The 24,913-nt window shown below is 37.7% G+C and overlaps 1 protein-coding gene across 6 annotated transcripts in view; it reads right to left on the reverse strand.

Moving 5' to 3' along the window:
• The window catches only part of LOC131683143 (glutamate [NMDA] receptor subunit 1), a 1,648,542-nt gene that overhangs the window by 1,517,588 nt on the left and 106,041 nt on the right, over positions 1 to 24,913 (reverse strand). For 4 of the 6 annotated variants that reach the window (XM_058964972.1, XM_058964973.1, XM_058964974.1 and 1 more), the window contains 2 exons: positions 19,815 to 19,908; positions 19,629 to 19,756 (listed from right to left, as the gene is read on the reverse strand). The exons of 1 other annotated variant lie outside the window; for it this stretch is intronic. In XM_058964972.1, coding sequence (XP_058820955.1) covers positions 19,629 to 19,756; positions 19,815 to 19,908 — 222 coding nt within the window. Of the gene's footprint in view, positions 1 to 19,628; positions 19,757 to 19,814; positions 19,909 to 19,974; positions 20,015 to 24,913 lie in introns of all 6 variants that reach the window. One more of the 6 variants, XM_058964976.1, reaches the window with a different exon arrangement.

The raw sequence follows: 24,913 nt of genomic DNA on the forward strand, positions 1-24,913 counted from the left end.
AGAAGTATCATCCCGAAAAGAGATTCCTTCAAAATTTTAATAAATAGTTTGAGTTGCTATGAATTTGCATTATGTGAAACTTGGTTAACTTCAGATATAGATCTCAACTTCCACGATTTTAATATTATTCGCCTGGATCGAGACACCCCCTATGGAGGAGTGCTTTTGGGGATCAAAAAGTGCTATTCCTTCTACAGAATTAACCTCCCCTCGCTAACAGGTATTGAAGTTGTCGCTTGTCAAGTAACAACCAAAGGCAAATGCCTTTGCATAGCTTCCATATATATTCCCCCCAAAACCGCGGCTGGACACCGATGGCTACAAGACATCTTAGAATCCCTGTCAGCACCGAGACTAGTTTCAGGAGATTTTAACTCTCACGGTACAGCATGGGGTTGCCTCTATGATGATAACCGGTCTTTCTCAATTCACGATCTTTGCGATAACTTTAATTTGACAATTTCATACACAGATGAAATGACATGGATTCCTGTTCCTCCAGCGCGCCCGAGCGCCTTAGACTTGTCCCTTTGCTCAACATCGCTGCGGTTAAATTGCACGTGGAAGGTCCATCTGCTGATCGTAGTCTCAATCAATAACGGTTCGAGGCCATTGAAATCAATCAATATTTCGTATGATCTCACACGAAATATCGATTGGAAGAGCTATGCTGCCGCGATATCCGACAACATCGAATCTACCCAAGAACTTCCTCCGGAGGAAGAGTACAGCTTTTTGGCTGGCTTGATTCTCGACAGCGCGAATCAAGCTCAGACTAAGCCAGTGCCCAGCGGAACATACAAAACGCTCTCCTAATCCGTAGTAGGACAAAGAGTGCTCAACCGTGTACGCGGAGAAGGCCGCCGCGTATAAGACCTTCCGGGACGACGGGTTAGCCGCTAGCCATCGACAATATGCGACGTTAGAAACGCAAATGAAAGCCAAGCAAAGTAGTTACTGGCGCCAGTTTGTTGATGGAACAACGAGAGAAACATCGATGAGCACTCTTTGGGGTACGGCCTGGCGTTTGCGAAACCGAAACATTACTAACGAGAGTGCAGCAGATCTACCGCGCCGCGTCCCCTCACGATAGCGCGAACGAAACACCTTTTTCGATGGTGGAATTCTCACTTGTTCTCTTGTCGCGTAACAATAAAGCTCCAGAGCCAGACAGCATCAAATTTAACTTGTTGAAGTATCTTCCAGACTCTGCCAAGAGACGCTTGTTGAACTTATTTAATAAGTTTCTTGAGGCTAACATTGTCCCACTCGTTTGGAGACATGTGAAGGTCATCGCCATCCAAAAACCAGAAAAACCAGCCTCCGACCACAATTCGTATCGTCCGATCGCAATGCTGTCCTGTATCCGGAAGTTGTTCGAGAAAATGATCCTATTCCGCCTCGACAATTGGGTCGAAACAAATGGCTTACTGTCAGATACACAATTTGGCTTTCGCAAAGGCAAAGGGACGAACGATTGTCTTGCGTTGCTCTCAACCGAAATTCAAATGGCCTATGCTAACAAAGAGCAGATGGCATCAGTGTTCCTAGATATTAAGGGGACTTTTGATTCAGTTTCGATCAACATTCTTTCAGAGAAGCTGCACCAGCATGGTCTGTCAGCGACATTAAATAACTTTTTACTAAACCTGTTGTCGGAAAAGCACATGCATTTTTTGCATGGTGACTTATCGACATCACGATTTAGCTACATGGGTCTTCCCCAGGGTTCATTTCTAAGACCCCCGGTTATATAATTTCTATGTCAACGACATTGATTAATGTCTTGAAGACTTGCAACTTGCAGACGATGGCGTGGCGTCTGTTACGGGACCCAAAGAGAATAGCTTGACAATTCGAAGACCATTGTCGGAGAGGAAGTTCTGCGCAAGCGAGCATTGCAATGAGCTGTTTGCAGGTAACGGCGAAAGATTCAGCATCGTCAGAACCGAACAGCAAATTGTCGACGTAGAAGTCGTGGCGAACAGCGGGTTCCGCCAGCGGAAAATGTTGCCCTTCATCATCGGCGAGCTCCTGCAGAACCCTAGTTGCCAAAAATGGAGCACTGCTTGTACCGTAGGTGACGGTGCGGAGCTGGTAGCTCTTCAGTGGAATACGAATACGGTACGAAGCTTTGTAGTGAAAGGTAGTATTGCGGTAGCGCGTCGATTTCATCGGGGCCAATCTCCCGCATACGTCCCAAACTCACATACTCGTGGATGAACTGCTGGTACATCGCCTTCTTATCGGGACTCGCACCGAGTGAGCGTACCAGAGAGAAGAAGCGACGGGTGGCGTTGTATTTGTTGTCCTTTAACTCCCAAAGCAGCTCGTCACGCTTGGGAAGCTTGACGACGTAGCGGCCGTCGGATCTGCGGGTGTGGTTCTTCACGAAATGTTCCTCACAGTATCGTTCCGACGGAGACCATCCCTTTGCATCGTGGACGTCTTCGAGCTGCCAGAATCGGTTGACCAGTTCATCGATTGTGCAAGGATTACTGAACTGGCAATTACGTGGATCGCTGTGATCATGATTTTTCAACAAGCACTCTCCGGAGACGACCCAACCGAACTCTGTATTCTGCAGAAGCGGTAACTCTACCCCGAGCGATATCCTGCCGTATCGAAGAACTTGGAAGAAATGGGCGGCGTCCAGAATCATGTTAATGTCGCCAGTAATAGCGAACGCTGGATCTGCAAGCTCCATGTGCTTTGGAATCGGCCAGTGGCGGGCTTCTACCGTCGACTGGGGTAGCTTCACGGTAATAGAAGGCAGAACGAGCATGGAGCATTGTACAGAGAAGGGAATGACTCGAGAGAAGATAGTTATCGTGGCCTGGTATTCAACCAGCGTTGTAGTGTTTCCGATTCTGCTTATCGGAATAGCATGCGGCAATCGGATGCAGTCGTTCGCAAAGAACCCCAGAAACAAAGTTGCGTTGGGAAGCACAGTCAAGCAAGCAACGAGCAGTGACGATGCGACCTCTATCGTTAAGGATGTTCACTAGCGCAGTTGGAAGGAAAACGGTTCCAGGAATCATTTCACCAGTATGTGAACTCATGGAAGGCGCATGAATGTGGGCTACGTTTACGACTGAGGTAGAGGTAGACGGTTGCTGGATGGGAGCTTCAGAAACAGACTGGGCTGACAGTGAGTTTGGAGCATGCAGCGCAGATGCTGCGGTGAGAGTCGGCTGAAGAGCAACACAGCAAGTTGATCCGGTGACTAGACCACTAGCCGGTTGTCACGGTAAAGATAGATACGTCTACCTTTATCAAGGACACATGATAGTGAACTCGGGTGATTCGTATTCATTATCAGAAGGCAAAAATTAAGCCCGCATGATATTAAGCCTGTTCTAATGACCCTGCCACTTCTAGCTTTCCGATCTGTTTACTTCACATCCTTGCTCTCACTTGAGTACTATGGCTCTAAGTTTCATAACTTTCCCTACCCTGTAATCTCTAGCTAATTGAATGTCGTTAAAAACGTAAAAGAAAATGTGACTAACATAGTCGAAATAAAAAAAATGTCTTACCAGATCGATCCGTTAGTGGAGGTTGAGTTTCCGAAATTCTGGACAGCTGTACAGGTAGTGGCTCTCACCGCACTTGTCGCCCGGCTTCTGCTTGCTGGCGCTGGAAGAGGGTACACTGGATACAGCAGTTTGCCGTGTAGCTGCGACTGGATGTCGAATTTGGCTTGCTGCGAGCAGGAGCGGTGTTCGAAGCGGCTGAAGAAACTGCTCGCAAAACTCGAGCGTAGTTCTGGAGGAAGTTTACCGTCGTCACGTATGATGGCATTGAAGTTGACGCACCAGTGCTTGTGTCCTCTGATGTGCCGGCGGTTCCTCCCAGAACCGAAGCGATGTTGTCAGCATCGAGTTTGCTACAGTGGTTCTCCCATTCCCGGAGCGTACAAGGATCGAGGCGTATAGATAGCTGGTAAACCAGGATAGAGCTCCATCGGTCTGCTGGTTCACCCAAGCTCTTCAGAACGGAGATATGCTGGTCGAAGCGATCGATCAGCGCAAGCAGATCTTCAGCTGATTCCTTGTGCAACGCTGGAATGTAGAAAAGCGTCCGAATGTGACACTTGATTAACTGCCGGTTGTTCTCAAAACGCAGCTGCAACGTTCGCCAAGCGTCCTTGTAGCCCTGCTCGCTTAACTTGATATGGTCGAGAATGCGCTCTGCCTCTTCTTGAACGAGGTCCTTCAGATAGTGCGTCTTCTCGACCGCACTGATGTCGCTCCGGGAACCTACAGCGGATTCAAACGAATCGCGAAAAACACACCAGTCTTCTAACTTACCGGTAAACTTTGGTAGATTAAGCTCCGGAAGCCTGATGTTCAATGGTGTCGATGGTGCGGGGTTGGCGGAAGGGGGAGAATGCGTTTTCTTCGCCAGTTTGGCCAAGTAGAAGGACCGGAGAGCATAATAGCGACCGTCGAACGACTGCCGTTCCTTTTTCAGGTCGATTGGCTCCTTATCGGTGGAAACAATCCAATTTCACCACCATCCGGTGAAACTCATCGTAGAATTTCTCCAACTTTTCCGCCCACGCTTCTACTTGGCCCGCAAACTTTCTGTCCTTGTCGAACTCTTTCGCATAGTACTCCAACAAAGCCACTGAATCCACAATAGCTGCTTCGTCTGCTCCAACTCACAGGATTTTCTCTCGTCTTCCATTTTCTTCTTCGATAGCGCCGTATTCCCGTTCACTCACGCAATTTTCCACCTCCAAGAATCCAAGATGCACCCGAGCAGTCAATTTGCCAAATCAAAATTTATCCGTGAAACTTTAAAACTTTTTTGAAAATCTATCTTCAGAAATCTTTACGTTCCAGCGCGTGCGCGCACCGTTCATGCAGTAGGTAAACAACGAACACTACTTACACTATCGTCAGCTGGTTGTTTCTCGCACGCACTGCACGTTATGACGATGGAATTATTCTGCGATGGTGGATTCTTGGAGGGAACACTATGCAGTTTTGTTCGCACTACCGCGTAAAATGGCTAGTTTGCCGCTTGGGGACGCTACCGAAAATCACTTTTCGCGCACTTTTTCTGGCTTCACCCGTCTTCAGCGGGGCTGTTCTTCGCTATTTTTCGCCTATTCTGGGCCATTTACGATTACTTTTGCCTATTCTGGGAAGTTTTATGTTCACTTTTTGCCTATTCTGGGCAGTTTTCTGTTCACCCGCGGGCACTTTTTCTTCAGATCCGGCTCGAAGGACCAAATTTATGTTCACGCACTTCACCACTCTTCTTACTTTTGTATCTTTCCGAAACACTTTTGCTGTTATTTTCACCTGCTGAATCTGGATTTAGGATATCGCGAAATAAAGAACTTGTAGAATTTTTTTATGCGACCGACACCACTGTTTGCTTTTAACTATCTGTTTTATTGTATGTTTTTGTGTACATTTGTCTATGTGTGTTTCATGCTGCGGCTGCTTGACAGCTATGTTATGGTTTGCAGAATTCATTTCTGCTTAGGGTTTGCACAGTGGGCGACTGTGCGAATCGTACGGTAAGTATTTTACATTGCATTTTGTTTCTAAAATTCTATGATTAGTTTACTTTTTCTTAGCGCTAGGTAAGTATTTACAGGTATGTACAATGCATAAAATTTCATTTCATTTCAGGTTCATGTTGTGGTGGATTAAAGGTGAGTATTGAACAACAGTATTAAATAAGACAATATTATTACAAACGTAGTTGAACACAACCATTTGTATAACTTCAGCCTAAAACTAACTGAAAATAGTAGTGCTGCTGTATATTGCACCAATTATAAAAAATACGTTTTCTAAATATTTTATTCTAAACTTTAATAACAAAAAACCGATTTAATCCACCTAGCAGTGAGATGAGACATTTCTTACACATTTCACTATTGGATTAGTTTGCAGAACTCACGAGAAGTAGGCACCCAACTATAGGTGGGATGAAAACAGTTTCTAGTCGTGCACGAATAAAATCTCGAATAAACTGAATAAATTAAAGAAATCAACAAAACGACCATAATAAAAAAGTAAAGCAAAAAATGAAATAATAGGTTTAAATTCATAAAATAAGTAGAAAAATTAATATAAATCAAAATTATAAAATACACGAATCAAATTAGACTAGGTTATTAAATAAAAATTAAGATTATATTTGGAAATAGTTATAAGATTAATAAAATAAATTGACTCATACTAACAAATTAAATGAAATATAACGAATGACTGAACATGAAATGCATAAAATTAAAGATATGAATAAAATGAAACAAAATAATCAAATGAATCAAAGAAATCAAATGAATCAAATGAATCAAATGAATCTAATGAATCAAATGAATCAAATGAATCAAATGAATCAAATGAATCAAATGAATCAAATGAATCAAATGAATCAAATGAATCAAATGAATCAAATGAATCAAATGATTCAAATGCATCAAATGAATTAAATTAATAAAATTAATCAAATTAATCAAATAAATCAAATGAATAAAATGATACAAATGATTCAAATGATTCAAATGAATCAAATGAATCAAATGAATCAAATAAATCAAATGAATCAAATGAATCAAATGAATCAAATGAATCAAATGAATCAAATGAATCAAATGAATCAAATTAATCAAATTAATCAAATTAATCAAATTAATCAAATTAATCAAATGAATCAAATGAATCAAATGAATCAAATGAATCAAATGAATCAAATGAATCAAATGAATCAAATGAATCAAATGAATCAAATGAATCAAATGAATCAAATGAATCAAATGAATCAAATGAATCAAATGAATCAAATGAATCAAATGAATCAAATGAATCAAATTAATCAAATGAATCAAATGAATCAAATGAAACAAATGAATCAAATGAATCAAATGGATCAAATTAATCAAATTAATCAAATTAATCAAATTAATCAAATTAATCAAATGAATCAAATTAATCAAATGAATCAAATTAATCAAATGAATCAAACGAATCAAATGAATCAAATGAATCAAATGAATCAAATGAATCAAATAAATCACATGAATCAAATGAATCAAATTGATTTAATTCATCCATTGAATACAATGAATCAAATTAATGAAATGGATCAAATGAATAAAAGGAATGGATGAACAAAATGAATAAAGTAAATAATAAATGAAATGCATAAATAAAACAAACGAATCAAGTAACCAAATGAACTGAAGTGATAAAATGAATAAAATGAAGGAAATGAGCAGAATAAAATGCATTGATTGAAATGAAAAATTAAACAATGGTAAAAGGTTATAAATCAATATAAAGAAATAAATTGAATCAAATAAATTATTTGGATGAAGTGATTAAAACTGAAAAAGTAGTCAGATTATTAAAATGAAGAAACTGAACAAAGTTAATAAACTGGAAAAAAATGAATAAAATGCATACAATGAAAACAATGAATAAAATAAGTTAAATGAATGATATGAGTAAAATGCACAAAAAGAATAAACTGATCAGAGTGAATCCAAAGAATGAAACGAATAAAATAAGTAAAATGAACGCAGATGAACAAAACGAATAAAAAGATGCTGAATGAAATAATTAATTGAAATGAAATGGTAATATTTTTGAAGCTAAAAACATTTTTGAATAAAGAAAATGAATAAACCGGATTGTACGAATTTGAAAACCATTGCATCAGAAAGTTTTGAAATGTTTTTAAAAATACCATCTTCTGAGGAAAGGCTAATAAATATGCAATTGACTTTCTAGGGCTTCCACCTTTTTTGGGTTTTATTCTTTTTGTTTTCATGCTTCTTTACTTGACGCGTCGTTTTAAGATTATCTTGTGTTTCTACTTTATTGTTGGACCTTAATTAGTTATCAGGAACCTGGAACGTTCAATTTGCTTTGGAATTCGAAGTTTACTTTTTGGTCACATATTCCCGAAAAAAAGATTTATGTATTGAATAGAATTTACTGGTCCAGTATTTTAACGCGCAATTGAATATAGCAAAGTTAGACAAGGTCACATGTGCTTTCAAGCCCCTTGAACAGAGAACGACAGGAAGAATGCGATTCGTGAATGAGACAGGTAGATATTTCAACGTTTTTATTTGCATTGAAGTAAATAGTGTGAAATGTCTAGGCTATGTCGATAGCATAAAAGCCATGCATTCAGTTGATTGCAATGCAGTATCTTTCCATGCATCCTTATAGCTTTCATATTGTTTCGTTCGGAATTCTCGTGCAGGAAATATGAATAAATAAGTCCTATGCAGACCAATACTGTGAAAAAAAAAATGGTTCAAACTACTCAGTATATCCAGATATGGACGACGATAAGTTAGAAGACACATTGTAGTTGCGCCCCCCATCGAGAGTGGATACTTTGGGAGACTTCTTTTCCTGGATCTAATTTGTGGATATTTTTGGTCTTTGATCCGTTATTTCTCATGAAAGTTCGTACCAATATAACGAATGTGCAGCTGATACAACTCATGGTTATTCGCCTGCGCCACGTTCCGTCCTCCATCTGCACTCCACCATAGATGGTACGCAACACCTTTCGTTCGAAAACTCCAAGGGCGCGTTGGTCCTCAACGAACATAGTTCAGGTCTCGTGGCCGTAGAGGACCACCGACCTAATCAGCGTCTTGTAGATAATCAACTTCTTGCGGCGGCGAATTTTGTTCGACAGAAGCGTCCTCCGAAGTCCAAAGTAGGCACGATTTCCCGCCAAGATCCGTCTCTGAATTTCTCTGCTGTTATCATTGTCGTCGGTTAGCAGTGAGCCCAAATACATGAATTCGTCGACCATCTCGATTTCGTCACCGTCAATCCGAACTCGGGTGGGAGGTTCACATTGTCGTCTCTAGAACCTCTTCCTCTCATGTATTTTGTCTTCGAAACGTTGATGGCAAATCCAATCCTGCTGGCTTCAGCTTTTAGTCTTTGAACATATGTTTCATTCAAAATTCAATAGAGATACGAATAGTTTAAATATCGCACGTGGAATGTCTCTTTTGGAAATTTTCATGTCAAACTTTCATATTACCCAGCTAAGCCAAATTTTTTTCCGATATAGCCATGAATTTCCTTAATTATAGTGCAGATAAAGGCTTTGAATACAATTGAATTAAAGTTGAGTTGATGTAGCAGCAGATAAAAAATAGTTTTGTTTGCTCAAACCTTCGCAATTACAATTAATAAATATGTCAGATTGGCAGAAGATCTTATCACACAACTTAGAAATGGATACAGAAATAGCTAGATAGATGCGATAGAAGAGAAACAGAGAGAGATGGGGGGGGGGGGGGGGGAGCGTGTGATGAATGGCAAATGTTGGTTAATGCAGTGACATTATTTTTATAGGTATATTATTATGATATATTGATTTCTTATATTCTTATCATAAATAATGTAAGTAGTAATTTTTGCGCCATAACCAGTATAACCTAAGTCTTGCAAAAGAGCTAAATTTTCACTAGATTTTTGGGCTTCAAACATACTTACTACTTTACTTCCGGTGGACAGTGGTTTAAAACGCGAAAAACGTGATCGTTTTGAATAACTTCGAAATGGTTCGTTAAAGCGATATACAACCTTCGGAAGAATTTGTGACAATGGAACGCTTCTTCTTTCTAAATAAAAAAAATTGTTGATTAATCCTCCTATAAGTGAGATGCAAAATTTATTTCTCGTATAATTAAAGATAGCGAGTTGAAGTATTCAGCAAAGTTGTAGTAAATTCATTTATAAGAAACTTTACCGAAGGTGGAAATGTCCTATATTTAATGGTTTTTAAGGTATCGAGCATTATTTGAGAAAAGACCGGAAAAATCATTTTTTTCATCATAACTTTTTTTCAAGATTTTTTAGAAGGCCACAATGTTCTACAGAACTGTCACAATTAATGAAATACATAATTTTTGTGAACAAAGTAGGGGAACATGGGGAGACTTGACCAGGTTTTCAGTTAAAACTGCATAAATCTCTAAAAAAGCCTTCAATCCCCCAAAAATCATTCAGATATAATGCGCAAAGTTATTGCGCGTCTTCATGATTTTTTGCAGAATTTTTAATTTAATTTTTGAAAAGTTACAAAAGTTTTTCTGTGATCGTTTTTTCTGGTCAAGTCTCCCCATTGCGGGGAGACTTGACCAAGAGAATTTTGAAAAATCATAACAAAAAATAATGACATAAAATATACTGTAATTATTTTTTTTCCGTATTGTCGAGATCCTTAGGTAGCAGTAAAAAATATAAAAGGGTTGCATTTGATAAATTTCTATTTTTTAATGAATTTCTTTTTAAGGATTAACTGCACTGCTTGCATTGCGTGTTCACACGTCACAAAATCCGTCCTACTATTGCTAACTTTGTATACTAATACTAAAATATCAAGACTTTTGTTTGAGGTGGGATTTTTTTATGGCGTGATTAACATTAACAGTAGATACCAAAGCATAATAAATATCAGGAATTTTGTATCTTTCTTCAGCTAATTGCCACTTGGTCAAGTCTCCACATAAAATCTTGGTCAAGTCTCCACAACATTAGTTATTGCGTTCAATGTCATGCAAATTCTAGTAATAACTATTCCAATGTTCCAGTTTATGTAAAACCATTTCACTGCTTCACAAGGATTAAGATGGTATATTAGTCCTTTAATAGTAATTAGTAGTTGAGTAGATATGTCGATACAAAGTTTGATAAAAAATTACATCATTTAATGCAAATTTATTAATCACGTAATATTTTCTGCAAGGAAAGAATTTTTTACTCCAAACTTTCAAAATTACCTTAAGGGATCGAAACAAGTATAAAAAAATTTTTGAAAAAAAATTAAGAATCGAATAGAAGACGCAATAGCCGAAAATAAAATTTTGCGCTTGGTCAAGTCTCCCCATGTTCCCCTAATAAATTATGTTGAACCGTTTTTGAGATATTCACGTTTTTTGTTCGAAATACGGCCTACTTTGCTCTCAAATAACTCATGAACGGGCAAAAACGGGCAGACCACTCAGTATGGGTTTGAAAGTAATACAAAAATGCTATAAGCATCTGAACAAATCCTTTGTATCCGGTTGTATCCAGGGCTCTGGTAGCTAGAGTCGAAAAAGATGTTTTTCTAGTCTAAAATCATGGTATGAAACATATTCGGTGAAGCTGAAGAGATAAAGTGGTAGTGTCTTCAGAAAAGTTTTGGAGAATACTCTTACAAGAAACATTGCCGAAGACATCGGCTTTCTATCTTTACTGGTTTTTGGATAAAGTGAATTGTTCGGTGGTAGTACGGGTAATACGCTGGTTTATAGGCCAGTAGTCGTATGGTCAAGCCCTAATGAGAAAGGATTTTTAGTATAAGTAGGCGGCACATAAACCCTGACATTGACTTCAAAGTGTGTCGACAGAGAAGGTCAAGTTCCACAATGAAATGTAGTACCAAGACTTGGACCATCAATATAGGATTGATTGTTCGTGTTTGCGAAGAACGAATTGACGGTTGAATTTGCATTGGTATATAAATGAAAAAGAAATATTCGTATAGTAATTCGTTTACTATTCACAATCGCTATTACACTCATCCGCATCAGAATCTTCGTCAGAGTCACTTAAATCCAACATGAACAATGCATCTGGGTCGAATTGTCGTTTTGATTTGTTTGCGGTATTCAATTCCACCTAGATGAAGTGGCATTTTTAGTAATGTTGAATATAGCAGCAGTATCATGGTATGGTTAAGTTGTTATCATATATTTTATACTTATAAGCAAAATGAAAAACACATTTGCGTATATTTATATGCATGTCACTGACAGTTCACGGGATAATATATTGAAAAATTCACATATTATCTACATTTATGCATACCTGTAACCGATGACATGACTTTTGCAAAGTTCAGTAATGTACGTTGCCGTAACACAACACGGATCGCAATTGTTTCACGTCACACTTGATTAAAACTGCAAATTCATATTAAGCCAACAAAACTGTTTTTCTGCACACAAAATCTGACACAACACTAGACAGCGATAATGCGACACAAGTAATCAAAGCATGCAAGATTACCAAATGAAACCATTTTTGTAGGGTTTCCATAAATGGTGCACCTTATCTAAACAACCAGTAGAGATAGAAAGCCGATGTCTTCGGCAATGTTTCTTGTAAGAGTATTCTCTAAAACTTTTGTGAAGACACTACCACTTTATCTCTTCAGCTTCACCGAATATGTTTCATACCATGATTTTAGACTAGAAAAACATCTTTTTCGACTCTAGCTACCAGAGCCCTGGATACAACCGGATACAAAGGATTTGTTCAGATGCTTATAGCATTTTTGTATTACTTTCAAACCCATACTGAGTGGTCTGCCCGTTTTTGCCCGTTCATGAGTCATTTGAGAGCAAAGTAGGTCGTATTTCGAACAAAAAACGTGAATATCTCAAAAACGGTTCAACATAATTTATTACTATGTTCACAAAAATTATGTATTTCATTAATTGTGACAGTTCTGTAGAACATTGTGGCCTTCTAAAAAATCTTGAAAAAAAGTTATGATGAAAAAAATGATTTTTCCGGTCTTTTCTCAAATAATGCTCGATACCTAAAAACCATTAAAGATAGGACATTTCTACCTTCGGTAAAGTTTCTTATAAATGAATTTACTACAACTTTGCTGAATGCTTCAACTCGCTATCTTTAATTGTACGAGAAATAAATTTTGCATCTCACTTATAGGAGGATCAATCAACATTTTTTTTATTTAGAAAGAAGGGGCGTTCCATTGTCACAAATTCTTCCGAAGGTTGTATATCGCTTTAACGAACCATTTCGAAGTTATTCAAAACAATCACGTTTTTCGCGTTTTAAACCACTGTGCGGTGACGCCACGAGTATAATTATATGAGAAATCTTTTATTTCACTATTAGGTGAATTACTTGTTGATCTGTGTATTGATATACCATCCAACATTTACCTCATGATTGAACGCAATGGGATTAGTTTGGCATCACTGTTTGGTACACCCCGGTCGTCAACAAAGCTAGTAGTTTTCTTTTTAATATATACTTGTTGAACAATCGTGATCGCTTTTATTTTTGTACTGTTTATTTTTCGTGTTAATCGGTTGTGCAAGAACTTTGAAGTTCCGTGAACTTATCCATCATCATATCTGATAGCTGCAAGTGTTGTTTTTAGTGAAAGTGATAGTTTTGTGTTTTTTTTTCTACTTGACGTTATCACTTTGCACAACGTTACGCTCAATTTGTTGGCAAAAGCGACATCTTCTGGTGGATAGCTGATAGTTGCATGCAAGTTCGCCTCATTTTTGCTGCGTATATTGCATACCCGGTAGGCGTTTTTTTTTCTTCGCTCAAAAGAATGGCTTGTACCAACTGCTCGAAAGTTATAAATGATTCTGAGCGAATCACCTGTCGTGGGTACTGCGGAAATTCGTTTCACATGATATGTGTCAAGATGGATAATGACGTTCGTGATGTCCTGGGAATCCACTCACGGAATTTATTCTGGATGTGTTACGGATGTGCTGATTTGTTTTGTAACGATAATTTCCGCAACATGGCTTCGCGTTGTTGCGACAATACAATGCCCGACGACAATTCTCTGAAATCATTAAAGGATGACATAGCTGATTTAAAAGATGTCGTTAAAGCTCTCTCGGTTAAAGTCGACACAAAACCGCTATCTCCAACGGTAAATACACCTTGGACAAGGATTGCTGCATATAATCCCGTTCCAAACACTCCTAAGCGCAAGCGTGAAGATGATCCGCTCAAAGCAAAAATCACTAATATTCGTGGAGCAAAAGCTGCGTTTGAAACGATAAAACCAGTATCTCCACCTGAGGAGCTGTTATGGGTCTACTTGTCTGCATTTGATCCCAGCACGACGGACGATGAAGTTTCTACACTTGTGAAAGATTGTCTGGGAAAGGATATGCAACCAAAAATAGTTCGCCTAGTTCCTAAGGACAAGGATCTCTCATCTCTGAGCTTCATCACCTTCAAAGTTGGCGTTAGCAAATCATGCAGGGATGAGGCTCTGTCCAAAGACTCTTGGCCGGAGAACAACTACTTTCGTGAATTTGTGACCAATTCAAAAATTCAACGGCCTATCATCAGGATTGCTGCGGAGAAGAATCCATCTGGTGGTGGACAGTAGCGCCAAGCTATCCCGGATAAACTCGTCTGTCTAACTTCATGTTCCTCGGTGAGCGACCTCGGACTACCTGACGAATCGGCACCTTCTTCTGGGTCAGGTAAAGCCAAGAAGGGTATATGTCCTTCCAAAGCACTTCAAGATACTGCACAATATCATGCAACTTCACATGGATGCTGTGAATAACGCTGCTTCACAAGCTGGCGCGGATGGCGTGATGATTGTCCTTGGTGATTTAAATCAGCCAGGGCTCATTTGGGTGCCGTCACGACACGGATACGCTTACCCAGACCCGATTGCTTCGACAACCAACATCGCCAGTCGTTTGCTACTGGATGGATGTGCTTTCAACGGACTAAGTCAAGTAAGCATGATTCTTAACCACCAGTCACACTTTCTGGATCTCGTCTTTGTTAGTGAAACTATTATACCTGTATGTTCCGTCAATGAAGCATCCAGCGTGATTGTTCCACTTGACAACTTTCATCCCGCGCTTGAAATCTCAATTGGCACTATTCGATCAGTTCAGTATGTAGAAACTCTTTCTGTCGACCGTCTCAACTTTCGCAAAACTGATTTTGTAAAGCTGCGCAGTTCTCTGTCGCAAATTGATTGGAGTGTACTGCATGCCCAAGTGAGTGTTAATGTTGCAGTTGCCATCTACAAGCGACTACTACTGAACTGTGTTGAGACCTCAGTGCCTAAATGTCAGCCTCCTAGCAAGCCGCCCTGGTCAAACAGCACTCTTCGAAAGTTAAAACGTACTCGAGTAAAAACCCTACGTGCGTACACAAATCGACGGAGTCCTCTTTCTAAGCGCATGTTCACTTTAACCAGTAATGAGTATCGTTGTTACAACAAGCTTCTGTGCAAACGCTATGTAAACCGCATCCAGAATAATCTACGCCGAAACCCGAAGGGCTTTTGGTCATTTGTCAACACGAAGCGAAAAGAAACTGGACTTCCATCAAGGATGCTTTACGACGGCGAAGAAGCTACGACAACTGTGGCACTATTCGATCAGTTCAGTATGTAGAAACTCTTTCTGTCGACCGTCTCAACTTTCGCAAAACTGATTTTGTAAAGCTGCGCAGTTCTCTGTCGCAAATTGATTGGAGTGTACTGCATGCCCAAGTGAGTGTTAATGTTGCAGTTGCCATCTACAAGCGACTACTACTGAACTGTGTTTAGACCTCAGTGCCTAAATGTCAGCCTCCTAGCAAGCCGCCCTGGTCAAACAGCACTCTTCGAAAGTTAAAACGTACTCGAGTAAAAACCCTACGTGCGTACACAAATCGACGGAGTCCTCTTTCTAAGCGCATGTTCACTTTAACCAGTAATGAGTATCGTTGTTACAACAAGCTTCTGTGCAAACGCTATGTAAACCGCATCCAGAATAATCTACGCCGAAACCCGAAGGGCTTTTGGTCATTTGTCAACACGAAGCGAAAAGAAACTGGACTTCCATCAAGGATGCTTTACGACGGCGAAGAAGCTACGACAACTGTGGCGAAATGTACGCTGTTTGCCAGATTCTTTTCGAGTGTTTTTTCAACTGACTCGCCAACCGCAATCGAACTCGAAAATGCCTCTCGTGACGTTCCTGCTTGTGCTGTTGATTTTGATGTGTTTACTGTCTCTGAACAAATGGTTATATCTGCAATCCGGAAAACCAAATCATCTTATGCACCTGGCCTCCGTGCTATACCTTCAACTGTATTGAAAAAATGTTCGGACTTACTTGTAACACCACTTGCATATATTTTTAACCTATCGCTTCAACAGCAAACGTTTCCTGAGGATTGGAAACGCTCAGTAATGTTCCCGGTATTCAAGAAATGTGACAAACGCAACATAGCGAACTATCGCGGAGTCACTTCGCTAGGAGTCGAATCTAAAGTGTTTGAATCAATTATCAACGAAGCGTTATTTTCTGCTTGTCGACACTACATTAGCACATCCCAGCACGGATTTTTCCCAGGACATTCAGTCGAGCCGAATCGCGTCTGCTTTACGTCATTTTGCACAGAACAAATGTCTAAGAAATTGCAGGTGGATACTATTTACACTGATCTAAAGGCAGCTTTTGAAAAAGTTAATCATGAGATACTGATAACAAAGCTTGATAAGCTAGGGTGTTCTACTAAAATCTGCCATTGGCTTCGATCCTACCTTGTGCACCGTGAAGTCGTTGTTCAAATTGGCGATATTGTTTCAGAATCCTTTTTCAACACTTCCGGAGTTCCTCAAGGTAGTACGCTAGGTCCACTACTTTTTTCACTGTTCGTGAACGATGCGGTTTTCGTTCTAAGCCGTGGAGGAAAGCTGTTTTTTGCCGACGACTTAAAATTTTTTCTTGTTATGCGGAATGAAGCCGATTGCCGAAATGCGCAGCACTAACTGCGCTACAAATAGTCCAATTTTAGCAATAGGTCGTCGCTTCAACGAGTTTGCTGAAATTTTTGACTTCGTCATGAACTCTTCGCAGTTTCGTCGTCGTCTATTGTCATTATTTTAATTATGTTTAGTGTACCTTAGTTTAGTATAGTTCATTAAGACAAATTGTCAGTTGGACTTTTTTTATACAAATACAAATACAAATACAAATACAAATACAAATACAAATACAAATACAAATACAAATACAAATACAAATACAAATACAAATACAAATACAAATACAAATACAAATACAAATACAAATACAAATACAAATACAAATACAAATACAAATACAAATACAAATACAAATACAAATACAAATACAAATACAAATACAAATACAAATACAAATACAAATACAAATACAAATACAAATACAAATACAAATACAAATACAAATACAAATACAAATACAAATACAAATACAAATACAAATACAAATACAAATACAAATACAAATACAAATACAAATACAAATACAAATACAAATACAAATACAAATACAAATACAAATACAAATACAAATACAAATACAAATACAAATACAAATACAAATACAAATACAAATACAAATACAAATACAAATACAAATACAAATACAAATACAAATACAAATACAAATACAAATACAAATACAAATACAAATACAAATACAAATACAAATACAAATACAAATACAAATACAAATACAAATACAAATACAAATACAAATACAAATACAAATACAAATACAAATACAAATACAAATACAAATACAAATACAAATACAAATACAAATACAAATACAAATACAAATACAAATACAAATACAAATACAAATACAAATACAAATACAAATACAAATACAAATGCCTAATCCAAGGGATAAATACTAGAACTCACTGTTGCTTTATCAACACATTATTTTGTCTTTGAAGTGAACTTATATATTGTGTTTTAAGAAATATTATAAATATTATTATAAACGTAATTCTCAAAATATTCTCAACATCGAATTCCTTGAATCACGTAGATGTGTTTTCATACCCCGATATTCAAAATCGGTTTAGTTTTGCCCCTAAAACACCAGTAAAGCAATACTCTGTATGAAACAATCTAATTTTTAGTTAGTGGAAATTGGTAAGCGAGGACTAAAATACAAAATGTTTAATATCTCCGCCGCTCGTGCACGGATTTTGACAATCTATAGCTTGTTAGAAAGGTATTTTTACAAGCTTTCTATTTATATGCGGTTTGTAGGACAATATTATATTGTTCGGAAATTATTTGCGAAAAACCTGCTGTTTTTTGACAAAATCGTCCATATCTCAGAAAGTAAACAACATATCGAAAATCAAAATTAATAGTGTCAAATGGCAACGTTAGGCCTTTCATTTGAAACTAGTTTCATTAAGATCGGTTCAGCCACTGCTGAGATAATTACATGACATTTTGTACATACATACACACACACGTACAGACATTGTCTCAATTTGTCGAGCTGAGTCGATTGGTATATGAGACTCGGCCCTCCGGGCCACGGAAAAAGTTTTCAAAGTTTGAGCGAATCCTATACATTTCTTTTGAAAGAAATGTAAAAAGTTATAATAAATGGCGAGATCCGGCAAATTTTCTGAAGCAGTATTACAAAACAAGATCTCAGCTACCCAAAAACTATTTTAACTCTTCCGGACTTGTCCGGTCCATAAATTCCAAACGATTTCAAAATATTGAATTTTTACTAATTTGATACAATACACCGAAATGCTGTAGGGCCAAATAATATGTTTGGAAAAATGTATCTCTATGAATACGTGCACAGGCGTTCTTTCCACTGTCCCTTTTCCTTAGTTATGAGCATTTCAATTTGGGAGTACCCGGGTACCCTCGTCGGCCGGTTAAAGGTGTTTTTTTGTTGGACACATAACGGTTAAGGAATGGAACCACTGTGTGCAGTGGTAAAAAGTGTGTCGGATATATTCCAATATTGCTGAACAAACACACATGTTTACGGCACTTTCAAGTATGATTCACACGATATATCAGCCTTCCGTCACCAGTACAAAACGTCAACGAAGCGTCAATATTAGTTACATGCAGTTAAATGGAAGCATTCACACACAATATCAACGGCACGGAACGTTTTAACGTACGGCACTTGTGAACGGGCACAAGAGAAAAGTATTAAACTTATCCTGACGGAACGGTGACGCTCCGTTTACGTTGACGGAAGCTGATGTATCGTCTGATTCGTCCTTTAAGCTATGTGCAATACTTTTAAACACACCACGAAACAAATTTAAAATAACACTCTTGCTTCTAGATCGAAAAGGATCTGAAACTATTCCTAGGACGCTCAGATAGACCAATTTCGACGAAGCCATCTCGCACGAGAAACACCTTTCCCTTGGCTTTTCTGTTCGGATGGTTGATAAAACGACATTGAAGCTCGCTCGGAGCCCGAAATGCAAAAAATTTGCTCTTGTTTGTGCGGTACTCACGCAGATTGGATAAAGAAAAAAGAGTAACGAACTTGTGTGCAAGTGCCAATCGAGCCAATATATTGTCGCGCTTATAATAAAATCTCATACTGCGGGCGTCTGAAAGGCGCATCAAATATAGCCGCAGTTGCTCCGCAAGCCGATTTCAGTGGAGCCACTACACAATGAGACAGTCGAACATAAGCGAACTATAGAAGTGATAATCAGTCTCTATTGCTAATGAATGTAGAGGGTCAATGTTTGTTTATTTTTCTGCCAGCTGTGTGCTTTTCGAAAGCTTCAAGGAAAAAGTTCCCTTTAAACTTATATAGGCGGCTGTCACGCGACTATCTCAATTGAGCTTTCATATAATCGCATATCGAGCGATTATCCTGCAAGGCACAATATACTGATTTCTGATTCTGTGCGCGAGTGGAGGCTGTGTTCTACCCTGTGTCCATCTTCTTGCGAAATAGAAGCAGCGAACATCTTATTCATAGTCTGGATCAAATGATGGCTGTATAACATGTAATAAATTTATTAGTTTACCTTGGTGTACCCGAAATGACTCAGCATTTCAAGCCAAACATCCGCTTGATGATAGAATGGTGGAACAGTACGAAGAAATGACACGTGAATATTTTTATCCGAAAACGCCGCATCTCGCGATGATATACCTAGTAAAAGCAAAATAGACATGTTAATACTGAAATCATTTAGTATAATGGAACAAACCAATGATAGGAATTTGATAGAATCCGTTAGTATAACTGACAGCTGCTGGTGATAAATCTCCAGTAGGCTCGTGTGAAACAACAACTGCGTAGACCTAAAACAAAATCAAAGAGTTATGCACAGGTATACCTCGATAGTACGTGCCCTCGTTAATACGTACCCTCGATAGTGCGTACATTTTGCCTCGATAGTACGTACACCTACCGACAAAAAAACTTATTGCTTAATTTTGTAAGCTACAACAAAATGCGACACATTTTATTGAATTTTTACGGGTTTCAAGTAACTTCTGCATACTTTAGAGAGGTTATGTCAGGGGTTCTGTGCTACTCAGAGTAGTTCCGCGAACTCCAGCAAAGTATTCCAAAGTTCAAGTAAGCCATAAATGCATCGTGAAAATCTATCAAGTATGAAAAACGTCCTTCAAGCTTCGAGGACGTCCTACAGGTATTTTGAAAGTCGTATAAATTGCAGAAGCATCAGATAATTTGTACGAAATACGTGACCATTCAGTTTTTTGTCAAATTTCAGAGAATCTCAATGAACTTAAAGCATGACACTTCGAAGGTTGCATGAAATTTAGTAAATTACTTCAAGCTATTATTTTTTTATGCACTCAAGCAATTTCTTTAAATAGCAGAGTGCTCACGATGTTCACGCCTATTTTTCCACACTCCAGTTAATTCTGCGAACTACAAAAAATCCTACAATCTTGGGTGAGATCTTTTAAATCTCTAGAAAATTTATGAAGCTTCAAGAATATTTAAAGGATTTCCGAAAAATCTTTCAAACATCAAGGGGTGCCTGCAAGTTTTACAGAATTCTTTCAAACTTTAAAGAAATTACTACGAACTACTAGTAAATTTCGTGAAACTCACAATTAACTTCAATGAAGTATTTCGAGAAAAACTTACAAAATTGGGAAAGTCTGACTAAAATGCCTGCATGCTTTATGGACGGTATGTCCCACAAGTACAAGAGAAGAATTACTAGCGCCAAGGCTACCAGTAAAATTTAGAGAATTTTTCCGAAGATCAAACAAGATTTTAGCAACTTTGAAGATATACTAACTATCTAGAGCAATGATAAAACGATTTTTGCTAATTGATTTTCAAATAGTATGTACATAAATGTGCTAAATACTTTACATTCTAGGAGATACAATGTTTTGAATGGAATGGGAGAGATTCGGATCAAGCACGCCTAGCGGCTTCGAAGGAGGCTCGTATGACTCACAGAACTGGACAAACGCAGCTAAACGAGCGTTTTTCCTCCATACTTCTTATGTGAGTTTTGTGCGAGTGATTAAAAATGTATTCAGCATTTTGGCGTGGTTAAAGGATTAAGGTATAACAAAGAACTATGTTTTACATAACTTTTAGCTCATATATTGTCATAATTAATATATTTAATATTAAATCGCCTTTGCAAATATATTTAAATATCCGTTTTTCGACCAAAAATATAAGGAATAAAACAATAACATGTAATCCTGTTCAGAGAAGAATTTTTGAAGACACCGCGCTCAAGGAAATGCTACCAAATTCAAAGAATTTATCAGAAATTCTCGGAGGTCCTACAATATTCAGAGACGTCTTATTGCTTTCGGTTTTTATTACAAATTAGAAATTGTACGACCGCGAGGAAAGGTTTATACAACCATCCTGGTTGTAGGAAACCATTCTTCTAAAATTAAATACCCAGTGATAGAACAGTTTATCACTAATATAGGGATTAATTAAATGATAAATATAATTTTTGTAATGTTTCATTGAATATCAAACATAAAAAGTAATATTTTGAAATTTATTTTTGTGTTTCGATAGTACGTACGTTTCGATAAACGAAGCGAAGGTATACTTGTACAGCAAACGAGCATGATAAGACTGAAAATGCAACCATTCTTGTGCGCGAGCAATCTTATCCGCGAATGAACGATTAAACAATTAGAGAAATCGAATCGTTGCAGGACTGCACGCTATTATTCGCTCGCGAAAATTGTTGCATTTTAAAAACAACATCGATAAGCAACACAACAACAAAATCCTTGTAAATTTCATTATTGCTCTCGGTAATAGAAAAATATTCAAATTTATTCTTTGTTGTAGGGGAAGTGGTCGGTTGTCGGCAGCCCTACGTAACTTTTGACGGAAAGCAGACATGGACATTCTAATAAATTTAGCCAAACATGTCAAATGGTCGTAAGTGCAAATGACAGTTTCACTTTGTTTACTATCTCGTTCGCTAATAACTCGGCCGTTTATACGTTCATTCCTTAACTCTTAGCATAATATGCTAGTCGAAATCAGTGTTTTTCGATATATCCTGACAAAATATTGAAAAGTTTTATGACTCCGTAGTAATCGAAAGAGAAAGCAAACAGAGACTCTCATTTGCACTTAGAGCCATTTGACATGTTTGTCGAGAAATATTATTTGTGTGTTACATTAGTGCGATCTTTTTGTGCCTATTACGGAAACAGACTCGAATGTTCTGTTCTACAACCAATATATTTTTTGAGCAAGTGAAACTCCACTTAAATTTTGTTTTAAAATGATTTACTTAGTGTTATAGAAAGAAGAAAAGCGATCGAAAAAGTGTGCATCGAATATTTACGATGTGAATTTATTTTGTGATTCAATATTGAATGGCACCGAAATGTACGCCACATTTTTTTTGCTCAGTTTTCAAAAAGGTTGTCGGCACCCAAACATCACTGGCGGCTCCAGGGGGTGGCAGGAGGGGGCACGTGCCCCCCCTATTCAACCAAACCTTAAAGGATTCCTTAAGAAACATATAAAATAATTTCTGTGTTTCATTTGACAAATTTTTCGCCACACTCCACGCCTACCAGGAAATGCGTTTCCAAGATTCGAGATTTCTTTTTCCAAATCGTGCGTCAGACACATTTTTTCAAGAAGGCGTGCCCTCCCTTTACCATCCGGCTGGAGCCGCCTACGCCAAACATGGTCGCTTGATGGCACCCAAAAATGGTCGGTTGTCAGCACCCTATTTTTGTGGCAAATGCTGATTTCCTAATAAGATAATCAATATGGGTATTTTTGGAACGGGCTTTACGAATAGATCTTTGGCACTATTCTGAAAACTAGGAAGGTGTTTTTTTACCGCTGGGTAGCACTGTATATACTAGATTGTTACGACCAGAAAATTTGGTGGTGGAGTGGGGTTATCCTGAAAAAAATTGTCATTTTACTAAATTGTTATTAATTTTTTTTAAGTTGACAGAATAAATTAAATTCTTCCATCATTTATAAGCTATGGCCTCTAGCTTTCCATTGCTATCCCGGATATAATTTTACAATAGCATTTACCCTACAAACAATCGTAAAACAATAAATATTATAGATATTACTGTTTCAACATTGTTCGATGCCAAGTTCTCACAGTACATTTACAATAAAATTTCATGTAACAATAAATTTCACTGTTCAGCAAAAAACTGATACAGTGCATTCACATTACATTTTACTGTTTTGAGAAAAAAAAATATATGGAGAAAAATTGATTTTTTTAATGTTAAGATACATAACCACCCCCCTTTTTCACTGTAAAAGTCTATTTTACATTGAAATTTACTGTAAAAACGCTAAAGTTTATTGTTTTTGTATTGTAGCATAACACTAAAACTTGCTGTAAATTATTGTAAAATTACTGTACTGTCACAGTGAAAATCATGGTTTTGTTACTGTACATTTCTATTCGGGATACTTATTCCCATATATTGTGCAATTCTCGACAAACAAATGATTACGGTTTAAAAGCCAACTGTCAACATTCTCTTTGAAAGGAAATTCCGGACAAACCGTTACTGGCAAAATACAGTTCATAGCAGTTAATGTAAGAGAAAACATTTCTCTTTGGTTTACTACCAACATATGTGATTGGCGAGTAATGGTTTGTCCGGAATTTCCCTTCAAAGATAATTTTGACAGATGGCTTTTAAGCGTAATCATATGTTAGTCGAGAATTTTGTTTTATGAACCAAAAACAAAAGTGTGCCGACAACCGAACACATTCCCCTACTTTATGCGAGCTATTTCAAATGTTTAAAATGACTGACTGTTTAGCATATGACAGCTGGAGAAAAACAAACTCCCAAGTAGTGTGTGTGCGTGTGTGAAATGATTTGCATAGAACTCTATAGTACGCATACTCGTTTTGCAAGGATTTATAATAATTATTTAATTAATTTGCATTTGTTTATTTGTGACGATAGGCCGTTAGCGAAATAATGAAGTACAGTCATCAGGGGTTTCTTTACGCCAAAAATAGGACTATTTATACATTACACTCAAGAACTACGATCACACAACTTTAAATTTGAATCTGTTTGATGTTTTACATATGGCAGAAAAACAATGAAAAGATCTTTTTGAAAACCAAGATTAAACATGAGAAATAAAGAACTAAAAATTGGCGTAAAGTAGCCCTCACAGAGGGGTTACTTTACTCCAAATAGTTTACTGTCCCAAATCATGTTAACTTATTAATTTATTGTTAAGAAATATACTAGTTATTTATGTGTGAATGCAAATAAATGTCCTCCTCGTAAAAATAAAAGGGTGTGCTCAAAAGCTGCGTAACACACATCCGAAACCTTGTTTTGGAGAGTTCAAAAGTCCTAAATCAAAAAGCAGCAAGCTGAGAAAAAACGCAGCTCAAGATATATATTTTCATTGAGTAGGTTTCTTAAGGTGAAGATATGTGGAAGCCACGTTGCTAGGCACCGACTCGCTTGTTTACATTGAGAAAAACTGAAATCTGAAGGGAAAATTCAAACGCACAAATGAAAGTTTCCTAACATTTTCCTTTGGTCATCTACACATGGGCAGAAAATTTGAAGTTTTATTAGTAAACGATTAAAGTTTCGCGAGTGTTTTTGCAGTGGTGTGTGAATAAAGTGCATTTGAAAAAGTGCAATGAAAACGAGAAGAAGAAAAAAGAAAAGAAACCCCAAGTGAAGAGGGGTGATATTTTCGCACAAAATAGGAGCTACAGATGGCATTCCGTCAAAAACTCGGATTTATTGCAAAGGAAAATGTTCTAGCTTCCTTAAGTAGCAGTATCGTGGCACACCA

This window comes from Topomyia yanbarensis, chromosome 2, assembly GCF_030247195.1.
Source record: "Topomyia yanbarensis strain Yona2022 chromosome 2, ASM3024719v1, whole genome shotgun sequence".
In the NCBI taxonomy this organism is placed as follows: Eukaryota; Metazoa; Arthropoda; class Insecta; order Diptera; family Culicidae; genus Topomyia; species Topomyia yanbarensis.